Genomic DNA, 12,269 nt, shown 5'->3' on the forward strand with positions numbered 1-12,269 from the left:
CAACCCAGTCCTGCTCCCAAAAGCCTCTCTGCCAGCTGGCAGGAACACTTACTGCCGGCCATTTCGCAGAGATGTCTTCAAAACACTGAGGCCCAGTGCCAATGGGAACAGGCCTCACCACCAGTGCCGTGTCTTCACCGCCAGCACAGAAGTGCCTTACAGCACTTTTGTGATGGTGGTGACTGGCAGCACAGCTGTTGCCAGTGTATAGGATTGGGTCCTTAATTGCATTGTTTTCAATTCCTACATGTAGCTAAGAGAAGAACCCAATGGAGTAGAAGAGGAACCAAATCTGGCACCATTTAAATAAGTAATCTTGAAACTACTAAAGTTTAAACCCCTATTCAATTCATTTTTTGCCATATGCACCTTCCTCGTTATCAGTACCTCCATTTCTTAACAAATAAAAAAATTGTGGTGGTGCCTCTGGTTTGAAATGCAACTCAGGAAAAAATAACTGCCTTACTGGGTCCAAGATCTCCTCTACAGGAGATTATTCTTCTATCTGCTTCATATTCACAACCTGACCTCGAATTAAAAAAAATCAGCCTTAGTGAATGATCTAATAACAAAGAACAATTGTCATTTTCAGAAATACAAATGCAGTACAGAAGCTGCCAGTAGCATTTCTATAGTAGCTCTATTTTATTGGGGGGGGGAGTCTAAGATATGAACAATGGCACCCCAAAATTATTTGACAATTGTAGAACATCACATTCAAATTTGACCAAATTTTAATAGCAGTTATTTAACTGCCATTTTGATAAAGGGAATTGTTTTAATTCTTTCTAATGATAGCCAAACTTCTATAGTTAAGTAAAAGCATGCTGAAACCATCTGATCACTTTTCCAATTGAACAAACAAGTAATGAGGGATAAACAAACATGCAATACTAAACAGAATTAAGGTGAAAATAATTTCCTTGAAGTTACCCTAAATATGCAATGAAAGAGTAACGGTCTTCTTAACAGTCAGGAGAATAAAGATTCTAAACACTCAGCCCCCTCTCTCCAATCAATCAAGTTTCCAGGATAATGAAAGATGACTTGAAATATTATTTATAAATATGGAACCCCAAGTTCACAGCTCCTTGCACAAGGTTACTAAATAAACAAGAAACACACACACCCCTTAAAGAGGTCATCAATAATTGGGATATAAGCACCCAAATCTAATCATCACACCCTTCCAGATAACTGGATCAGTGACATACTCAAACCAGAAAGAATTACAGCATACACAACCCTGGGGTTTGCTGGGGCATTTTAACCTCATTCTTTTGCACAGAGAAAATGCAGCAATGCTAATACAGAAGCCTGCTTACATGTACTGCAACAAAGTGGAAGACTAGAGAATGCACAAAAGCGATAGTTGCAATTCTAACAGAACAGATTGTTTTTGAGTTACCTTCCATTTTTGCTTAAAAACACAAAAGCTTAACAACTATCCCTTGCTGTGTGTGTAACTGATCAGCTGACAGCAGATTAAACCCCATATCCTACTGCTGAATTTAGACCACTACCATGAAAATGTTGATTTTTGTAATGCAGTAGACAAAATACCCTAAATACAAAAAAAGAATTACATTGTTCAAGGAAGCCCCCTGGCTCATTTAATCCTTTTTTCATTAATTTAGTAGACCTGTCATTTATAACATACAAAAATCTAACAATCTAATTATATACTAAATGAAATTACTATCCCCATGTTTTATTGTTAGGCAGTGTGGTGGCTGGACTGAAACAATGCTATTTAGTACAAAATGTTTCACCATAGTGATACAATATTGTGTTCTGATGCAAATTACATTTAATAACTAATATTTGAATACAAATCACTTAAAATTAACTCACCACCGTCCCTCTCTCTAACTCTGTGAGCATGCATGCTTTTAACTTTACTGTGTCCAGTGTTGTCACCATATTTGTTTTCAGGGCTATCAGATCGTCGCAACATTTTATTTGGTGGAGAAGGGTCTGTGGTGTCTCGCATCTTGTCATGCCGGTGATCACCACCACTGGGGTGACTCTTTGATGAGTATTTAAGAGCCTGCAAGAAATTACAAGTACAGATTTCTAAACTGAGTCTTGGTAGCAAAAATAAGATATACAACAAATGTTTTTATTACTAGTGTTAGGAAAATTCTAAGTATTGATTGGGATACAATGAGGTACATGTAAATCCAAACAAAGGACTTGCTAGATCAGAATTCTTATCTTCCCCATCTTTAAATAGTGAACTATAATGTCATATCACTGCTTTTGAAACATCTCTCAGAACTTCAAAAGCAGCTTGCCATCAGAATGAATAAACTGCTGCCAAAAAGAAAATAAAGTCTACAGATCCCCTTGGTAGATTATAGTCTCAATTACTTTACTACTGATCAGTATCTTATCATTTTATAAAGTTAATAGCAATGAACTTTGTGGTCCTTCACATTGTATAGGTGGTCTCTTTCAGATCACTACTTCATTACTTGCACTTTGCTTAACTGACCTCCAATAAGTTCAAGCATCATTGTAGGTGTTTTTAGTAGGTATTAACTAAAACACCTTGATTCACGTAACCAGTACAGTGATGATCTGCTAGGAACACAATTGGTTTCTCATTACTTCAGTATAAAGGCCTACTAGCCTAAATTTACAGGTAACTTTGCAAAGAAGTGGGACTTATTTCAAAGACACTGTCTCCATTCCCTCCACTTCATCAGCGTTTAAATTCTATCATAAAAGATATATATGTGGTTTTAATAAATGTACAGTGTACTTGATCATGATCAATGAGATTATTTGATCATCATGGCAAAGTTAGCCATTTTGAAAAATTCACCTTTGCAGATTGGAAACAGAGGTTCCATTAACTGTCTAGAAGTATGAACCAAGATTATTCAAGAGATGACAGAAAGAGGAATACAGTCTATATGCACTGCAACTGCTAAGAATGTATTTGATACCAATGCCATGTTGCATTGTACAGAGCGCAACATACTATGTAAGTGGCCTTTGGTCAGCAGTTCTTTTTATCTGCATGTTTTCACAGCACCAGTCACTATGTAGTCAACGTTTACTTTGGGGTTGGCTGTCAGTGACTCTAACACCCATTTGTCAAAAGTGTGCATAATATTCAATCACCAGAACATGTACAGAACATGCAAGATCAAGTAATTGTATTTTTCATCCCCAGTTCTCTCAAGAGAACTATCCATTTGGTCCACGAGGTGAGGTCAGCAAAAAAAAAAAAAAAAAAATGAAGGACCCCCAACACCCCTCCCCCCATTTATCCCAATATCTATATTAGTTTAACTTCAATTTACATTTTCCTACCAATTTGAGGACACAAGAAGAGCCCTGCTGGATCAGGCCAAAAGTCCATCAAGTCCAGCTTCCTGTATCTAGCAGTGGCCGACAAGATGCCTCAGGACCAAATCCTATCCAACTTTCCAGTCCTGGTGTAGCCATGCCAATGGGGCGTGCACTGCATCCTGTGATGGGACAGCAGTTCTGGAGGCCTCCACAAGGTAAGGGAACTTTTGTTCCCTCACCAAGGGGCTGCATTGCAGCTGCACTGGGGCTGGAAAGATGGATAGGATTGGGCCCTCTGGGAGCAAATGAGGCAACAGAGACCTGCATCCTGGTGCCACTCTCTTGCATCTGGCATTCTACTGGAGCCTACTTCTAAAATCAGCAGATTGCACTTTCACATCAAGGCTTATAACCTGTGATGGATTTTTCCTCCAGAAATCTGTCCAGTCCCCTTTTAAAAGCATCCAGGCCAGATGCCATCACCACATCCTGTGGCAAGAAGTTCCACAGGTTAATTACATGCTGGGGTAAACAGACATTTTCTTTTGTCCACCCTAACTCTTCTAACACTTAATTTGAGTGGCTGTTCCCTAGTTCTTTGGTTGTATGAGAGGGAAAAGAACACCTCCCCATCTCAAGGCATGTCAGCCAGATGCCATCACCCCATCCTGTGGCAAGGAGTTCCATGGGCTAATTAAAGCTGAAATAAAGAGACATTTCCTTCTCTCTGTCCTAACTCTCCTGACACTCCATGTGAGTGGGTGTCCCCTGATTCTGTAGTTGTGCAAGAGGGAAAATAATAACTCTCCATTCACTCTCTTCATCCCAAGGCACATCAGCCAGATGCCATCACTGCATCCTGTGGCAAGGCGTTCCACAGACGAATGAAAATATATTTTCTTTGGTCTGTCCTAACTCTCCCAACAAATCTGAGTGTCTGTCCCCTGGTTCTGGTGCTGTAAAGAGAGAAAAGAACAGCCCTCTATCCTGCAGCAAGAGGTTCAACAGACTAATGGCATGCTGGACAAAGAAATAACTTATTTTGCCTGTCCTCACTCTCCTGACACTCAAGTTGAGTGGACATCCCCTGGTTCTGGTGTTGTGTGAGAGGGAAAGAACACCCCTCTATCCTGTAGCAAAGAGTTCCACAGACTAACTATACTCTAGCTAAATTTTTATCTCCCTTTATCTGTCCCGACTCTCCTGACACTCAATCTGAGTGTCTGTCCCCTGGTTCTGGTGCTGTGTGAGAGGGAAAGAACACCCCCTCCATCCTGGGGCAGGGAGTTCCACAGACCGACGGCCTGCTGGGCACAGAATATCTTCTTTTGTCTGTCCTGACAGTGGAGATGAGTGCCTGTGCCCCGGCTATGGTGCTGTGCGAGGGGGGAAGAACACCCTCCGTCCTGTGGCAGGGAGTTCCCCAGACTCCGCACCGGGCACAGAACGTCCTCTTTTGTCTGTGCCGCGGGCGGCAGCGAGGGGCAGCAGGCCTCCCTGCGGGCTTAGAGCCGTTCTCCGTTGTCTGCACTCGCGCACCGCCCGGGCCCTCCCGGCCTCATTGCTGGGACGGCCCCACCGGCCGTGGGGGCGGAGGCCTCTCTCCAGCGCTGCGCGGCCTGCGCGGCGAGGCCCCGCTTCCCCGCCCGGGCAGGCCGCACGCCTGGGGGGAGTCCGGCGCGCGCTCCTCCCCGCCCCCCGCCAGGAAGGGAAGCGCGGCCCTGCGCGGCCTGCTCGCGGCCGAGGCCTGCCTCGAGTAGCGGGCGCCCTCCCACACGCCGGCGGCGGCGGGGCGCGTACCTGGAAGGGCTGCGAGTCCCCCTTGCGGTCGTGACAGCTGCGGAGAGAGAGAGAGGCGTTAGCGGGCGGCCGTTGCGACCGTTGGCGGCGCGGGGGCGGGGCGGGGGGCTATTTACCCATCGTTGAGCCTCTGCTGTTTCCTCGCATACATTACCATCAATGCGCGGCCTGTGAGCGAGAGACTGGGGCCGGGAGGGCGCGGCCGGGGGGGTCGGGCGCGCGGCTGGGGGCGCTCACGGGCCCATCTCCTCCGCACGGGCGGGAAGGGGCGCGCGCCTCAGAGCGGGGAGCGCAGCTGCGACGTCTCCTCAGCCGCGGTCCGCCTGCGCGCCCTCGTCGCCCTCCCTCCGCCGCCGCCTCCCCCCTCGCTGCTCCCAACACTACCACCACCGCCGTCCTCCTACATCCGGGGAACTCGGGCGCCGCCGCCTTCGCCTTGTCTCGGCTGCTCTCGGCTCTTTCCGCCGGGGCCGCTGCGGCACCTCCTCCGCGCTCGAGCGTGCCCCGCCCCCTACGCTCGGCCTCGAGTCGCGCGCCGCCCCGCCCGCGAAGGGCATCGGCTGCTTCCGCCAGGGGAGGACACTCCCCCGTGGGCAGGCGGCGATCCCAGGCAGCTGATTGGCGGAGCGCTTCTCGCGGCGGCTGCTGCTGCTCGGGTCGATGAATAGAACTGGCCGCGGAGAAGGGAGCGGGATTGCGCTGCGCTGCAGAGTGTCACGTGATCGGGGGAGTCGCAGCACTGCGGGGAGGACGGAGAGGCCGCGTCGCGCTCGGAGAAGGTGAATGGGTGCTGCTGTCTTGCACAGTTTCCCGGGAGTAAGCCCCATTGACTGTAATGGCACTTACTTCTGAGTAGACCTGCACAGGCTGGGGCTCTAAGTCACTGTAAATCTACGCATTTTGGAGTTCCCTCCCTAATTAAGAGCCCCAGTCTGTGCAGGTCTACTCCGAAGTAAGTACCATTATGGTCAATGGGGCTTACTCCCAAGTAGGTGTGTTTCGAGTTGCAGCCTGAACCCAATCTTAGGCATGTTTACTCAGAAGTAAGTCCCATTATAGTCAATGGGGCTTACTCCCATGTAAATGAGGGTAGCATTGCAGCATCAGTTTTCTGGGGTGAAGACAGAACCCTAAGCATGCTGCAATGCTATCCATACTTACCTGGGTGTAAGGTCCATTAACTATTATGGGAATTACTTCTGAGTAGACATGCATAGGCTTGGGCTCTTAGGCTGCAGTCCTATCCATGCTTACCTGGGTGCAAGGTCCATTATGGGACATGCTTCTGAGTAGTCATGCATAGGATGGGGCTCTAAGGCTGCAGTGCTGTGCACACTTTTCTGAGAGTGAGCCCCACTGAAGATCATGGGGCTTACCTGTGAGCAGATAAGCATAGGGTTGTGTTGTAAATGCGGTGGAGCTCAAGGGGGATTTGGGGCTGCAGTCCCAGGCAGACTCTCCTGGGAATGAGTGAGATTTCCTTCTGTGCCTCGGTGGCTTTGGCACTTTTGATTTATTTGCAGAGAGTCAGTTCTTAATGTTGCAGCCCAGTATTTTGTGAGGAATCCCCACAGAACTAACCAATTTCATGTTGCTCACTGACTTGTTTCCATTTGCACAGAGACTGGATGCAGTAGTTAATCTGGATTGGGGAAAGGGAGGTGGGAGCTAGGCAGAGCCACTGGAGAGCCTCCCTGGAGTCTCCACCCCAGTGGAGGTGCCTCGTGGCTCTCCTGGGACACGCCTCCCACTGGCCCCAATTCTGCAGCCTCTTCTAAGGATGGTGACAAAGCTATTCTTGGAGATATGTGGGTGGCTGCTGGGCTGTTCTGCATGCTGGGGAGGAGAACAGCTGCTCAGATAGAGGCTACTGGGTTGTCTTCTGGGTGGGGAGGCATGTTCAGCAGGCAGGCCCATCCTGTCCCTGCAGCTTCTGCCTTTTGCTGGAGTGGCATCATTCTGGTGTTTTGTTTTTCAAGATAGAGAGCGAAGAAGCTGAGAGAAGCCATTCCCAGGAGCTGAGCACTAGGCCCTGCACTTGCATAGAGGTGCAGAAGGGAGTAGGCCCAACTTTTCTCATTCTGGAATGAGGAGCTGCACCTGCTAAAGTTACATCTCGCTGTCCAAGGTACAGGAATTGCACTTCTTTTGCAGCTGTTTCCTACCCTAGCAAGAGAAAACCGCATAGGGCAAAAACAACACAAGCCAAGTCCTGCTGGATCAAACCAAGAGTTCATCCGGTCCAGCATCCTACTTCCCAGAGTGACCAATCCGCTGCCCCAGGAAGCCCACAAGCATGTGAGCAACTAGCCTTCTTCCTGGCTTGGCCTCAGAAAGTGGTGTTCAGAAGAAAGTTTTTAAAAAATTAAATGTAGGTACCTTGTTTCATGTTGAGAAGTTTGATCCTCAGAGGAATAGGAAACTATACTCTTAACAGTTGCTGTACTAAAATGGCAACACACTAAGGCTGCAATCCTATCCCAGCTTACCTGGGAGTAAGCCCCATCAACTATAATGGAACTTATTTCTGAGTAGACATGCATAGGATTGGGTTTTCAGGCTGCTATCCTGTGCACACTTCCCTGGGAGTAAAACACATTGAAAACAATGGTCTTCTTCATTAGGTAGACATTTATAGGATTGTGTTGCAAGGGGCCTCCTTAAAGTGTGTGGGGAAATACACTGGTAGCCAATGCCATTTGTGCAGTATTGATGTAATGTGTTCAAACTGACAGGTACCTGATAGCATCCTAGTGACTGCATCCTGCATTAGTTGCAGGGTTTTTTTGCTCTCCATTGATTTCTTTTTTTGTTGTTGTTCTGAACTTATTTATTATTTTTAATTACAATGTTGAACTAACACAACATTTTAGAAAGCTTCCATTTATCTCTACTACAGGCTTACAATCATACATAATACTATCTATCTTTATAATAATTGATACAATAAAGATTAAACTTAATATTAGATCTTTTATATCTATCTCTTCTATTCAGTCTCCAAACCTATAGGTATATAATTCATTACAATCTAAGCTCTGCAGGAAAATCACAAATGGCCTCCACTCAGTCAAGAATGAATATTTTCTCTAATTAAAGATGTCAACTTTGCCATCTCCGCAAGCTCCAGCATCTTTGCCAGCCAATCTTCCATTGTTGGTATACTGGAGCATTTCCATTTCTGTGCATAGAGTAACCTTGCTGCTGTTATCATGTACAGCAATAATACACCATGCTCTCCATTGATTTCTAGGGTGTATTGAGGCATTCTTTTGCTTTCAGGGTACCTCTGTCATCGGGGTGGGGGTTACAATATGGCATCCCCCACCTCCTCGCTGTCCTGCCCATATGTCCATCCCATTTTGGGGCTTCCATCAGCCAGAGTTGCAACAGTGATGGAGGTATGACGTGGAGTTGTGCTGACAATGGAGTGCAGTTGCATCAACAGTGGAGTCAGTGGCATAGTGCAGTCAGTTCCTCCAGAATCAAAGGGTTTATGCTCTATTCTATATAACTTAGAATATTGTTTTAAGCTTAGACTTACACGGCTGATAGTGTCTTTCTAATAATCTGTTACTCTCTGTATCCTAAAACCCTGAAATCTTCCCAGAAACTTTGTAACTGCTTTGCAAGCCAATGCCCTTCTACTACTAATACTATCTATTTTTAATCAAGTCAAATCTCTCTGGTACATATTTTTGCTTTGTTTTCCAGAGAGATTGATATACTTACCCAGAGATACAGTGTAGCTTAACAGCTCTACCACAGAGCAAAGGACTGCTGTTGGGAAATAGGAAAACACTTTGGGTCTGGGTGGGACAAGGCAGAAGAGGGGGGAAAAAGGCTCCTCTTTCCTTCCCAGTTTCTCACAAGAATTTTCTTTCACTCTTATCCTTGCACACAATTTTTTTTGCACATTTGTAACATTTTGACTTCATAATCACGTACATATTTGAATTCTTATACATTTACAGGTGTGTGTACATAGAAAGCCAGTTTATGCATTAATTAAGCAATTCTGCCTTCTTTTGTATGCTACACAAATGCACTTAAAATACATTTGCAGCACACTTATACGCTTATCTTCATTTCTGGTGGGTGGAAGATATGGGGCAGAAGGAAGTATCTTCTATTTCCCACAACCCCCCATGGACTTCACAATTAGCAGTTTGAAATCTTGGCCTGAGGAGTAGCAGTTGAGTGCTGATTATCAATTTTAGGACTGGAGTTCCCCATGATAAGAACATCCCCCTCCCTCATGGCCTTTCTACAAGGGCACAGAATGTTTTTGTTCCATCTTGTGTTTAGGTGATGCATTGTGGTCTGTGCCCTGTCTCTGTAACAGTGCTTTGGTTTGAATAGTTGTCCTCCTCCAAGTTACTGTCCTTTTGATTTTTTTTAAAAACAGTTTTATATATTGTGCATTTTTAATCTTGAATTGCGAGCTACTGAGCATTTGCCCAGGTGGGGTATAAATCTTTTAAATAAATACAGTGATGCCTTGTAAGATGAAATTAATTTGTTCTGCGAGTCGTTTCGTATTGCGAAAATTTCGTCTTGCGAAGCGCGGTTTCTCATAGGAATGCATTGAAATTTAATTAATGTGTTCCTATGGGCAAAAAAAAGTCAGAACAAAGTCAAATTTGGTATACAAAGTGTTTATTAAGTGCTCTTTAAAGGCATACATACTGTACAGAGGATTTCAAAAATTTCAAGCACAAAACTTCAATGCATCCTGGGTATTAATGGTTGTGCGATTTAAAACAAACCAAAACAAAAAAAATGCAAAAAAATTCATCTTGCGAAGCACAGCCATAGAAAAATTCGTCTTGCGAGTCACCAAAAAAATCGCAAAACACTTTCGTCTTGTGAGTTTTTCATTGCGCGAGGCATTCGTCTTGCGAGGCATCACTGTAATGTGAATAATCGTGGGAGAGAGAACTTTTGGCGCCCATTTTTTTTTTTTTTGGCAAAGTTATCTCTGGTTTTTCGCATGGGACTGATCATAGTCACCAAAACACACTATGATATATGCAACAATATGTGCCCCAACCTCTGCCCTGATCTGTGCTAGGATATTCGTAATGTGTTCCTTTTAGAGTTTTTGATTTTATAAGATCTTTCCCACAGGGACTTATGGCAAAATCCGAACCCTGCATTGCACCTGTGCAGTGACTACTGTGCCAGCTTAAGGCCCAATCCTATCCAATTTTCCAGTGCCAGTGCTGCTGTGCCAATGTGAAATGCACTGCTTCCTGTGTTGGGCAGGCAGTCACAAAGGCCTCCTCAAAGTATGGGAACATTTGATCCCTTACCTTGAGGTTGCATTGCTGCTGCACCGGTGCTGGAAAGTTGGATAGGATTGGGCCCACAATTGGGCTAGGAGCACCAGCGGGAATGCCTATGCCGCTGGTCCCTGATCTGGAGGAGATATGTGGCGGAACAGGTAAAAGTTACTCTGAGCAGGGGAGGGAGGAGGGTGGAGATGGGGCGGATCTCCAGGATAGGCCCAGGATAGGGGACAGGATCAGCAGTGCTGGCAGATGCCTAATCCTATCCCCCTTCCCTTCCCTGAAAACCTGGAGCAGCTTGGACTTGCGCTGGCTTTTAGCAGGAACAGGTCTGAGTTGCCCATTGATCAGGTTGGGCATTACTCAGAGTAAGGGATCAAGTGTCCCCTTACCTTGAGGAGACCTCCAGTCTGCTTAATCTGTGCTGGCCCTGCTACATTGGTACATTGGCCTGCCAGTCTAAAGCATGCTGAGGTCTCATCAAGTCCTGCTCCTTCCCCTTTCTTTTGATCTGCTTCCATGCAGAATCTTATAATAGGAGAAGGAGTTCTGTCATTGGTTTCAATAGGACTTACATTCTGATTCCTAAATGTTTTGAGTATAGGTAAATCTGAGAACAGTGACTTGTCTCATGAGTTAATGATAGAGCCAAGAATTGTCCAATGACTACTGCACAATAAATAAAAAGACCCTTCCTAAACAGAAGTCTTCAGATATTTGCAAATAAACAATGATTTGTGGAAACCACAATCTCCTGAGTGTCTGGGGGGGGAAATGCAACACAGAAACAGGATCGTCAGATACTTTAAGATTGTTCTTTCATCAAATATCACTCTTCCATTCATTACATTGCACACATGTTGGCTTTACGTACTATGGCTCAAAGGTGGTTAGCTGTTCTCTTCTATTATTTACAGAAAAGAAAATACGGGAAGTGGTGATCACTGCTGGTGCAAAAAGGTGACATTTCCTTCTCCTTGGAAAAGGGGAGCCAGGATGACTCATCAAGGAGCTGTTCTGCAAAGTTATAATAATGAGCTTGTGAAATATTTAGAAGACTTGTCTATGCATAGGGAAGGACTGAACAAACAGATCAAGCAAGCAGAAGATGAGAGGAATAAGATCCAGAATGAAATTGAAATTCTCACCAAACAGTTGGAATGTGTGCATGAGAGCTTAACCTGGAAGAGTGCTGCACAGAAGGAACTTGATCAAATTCTTGCGGAAACAAAAGTGGCATATGAGAGGATCTTGGACAGTTGTAGAATGCTCCTGAATGTTTTGAGAACAGAAACAGGGAATTTAGACAAAATTATAGCAATAAAAAATAATGTGAACGAGGACATTCAGATGTTTCAACAAATGCAGCATTAGACTTAGTCAAAGGTTATCTAAGAAATCTTGGCCTTTGATACTCTTGAATTAGAAGCCCAATGAACAGTTTTTTTATGTACCCAATACACTTTTAAAATCAATGAAGCAATAAAGATAACATTTTTAAAAAAAATTCTTAACTTTTGATTGTATATTGTAGGCTCTGCAAATACAAAATTCTAGGCCTACCAATTGTTAGCTTATCAATTAATGTGAGGACTGAAAGCAATAAATTGCATTTTTAGCTTTGTACTCAGGTTCTGAATGCCTGCTTTTTCTTCAAAGACATCTGCTCTCTGGTCTGAGCCCATCATCAGCATTATGACTATGCCTGCTCTGCACAACTATGTTGAATTTGAAAGTATTGGAGCATAAATATTTTGACTCTTTGACCTATTAGCACTTCTGTGGTTGAGGCAGGCAGAATTCAGAATAAAACTGGCATACACTTTCTAGGAATCTTTGGAGTCTTCTTTGGCTTCCTTCCATGTGCTGACTCCA

At 44.9% G+C, this 12,269-nt stretch overlaps 1 protein-coding gene and 1 long non-coding RNA gene across 7 annotated transcripts in view; one reads left to right on the forward strand and one right to left on the reverse strand.

Annotated features, from left to right (window-relative positions):
- WAC (WW domain containing adaptor with coiled-coil) overlaps positions 1-5,531 on the reverse strand; it is a 73,265-nt gene extending 67,734 nt beyond the window's left edge. For 2 of the 6 annotated variants that reach the window (XM_066627319.1, XM_066627318.1), the window contains exons 1-3: positions 5,220-5,476; positions 5,104-5,140; positions 1,855-2,050 (exon numbers count right to left, since the gene is read on the reverse strand). In XM_066627319.1, the coding sequence (XP_066483416.1) occupies positions 1,855-2,050; positions 5,104-5,140; positions 5,220-5,260 (274 nt within the window). In that variant the 5' untranslated portion in view covers positions 5,261-5,476. The other 4 variants (XM_066627324.1, XM_066627321.1, XM_066627320.1 and 1 more) reach the window with 4 other exon arrangements.
- LOC136651151 (uncharacterized) lies at positions 5,524-11,399 on the forward strand. Its single transcript, XR_010794501.1, has 3 exons — positions 5,524-5,882; positions 7,083-7,231; positions 11,312-11,399. It is a non-coding gene; the product is annotated as an uncharacterized lncRNA (long non-coding RNA).
- The last annotated feature ends 870 nt before the right edge of the window (positions 11,400-12,269 follow it).

This window comes from Tiliqua scincoides, chromosome 5 (genome assembly GCF_035046505.1).
Source record: "Tiliqua scincoides isolate rTilSci1 chromosome 5, rTilSci1.hap2, whole genome shotgun sequence".
NCBI classification, from domain to species: domain Eukaryota; kingdom Metazoa; phylum Chordata; class Lepidosauria; order Squamata; family Scincidae; genus Tiliqua; species Tiliqua scincoides.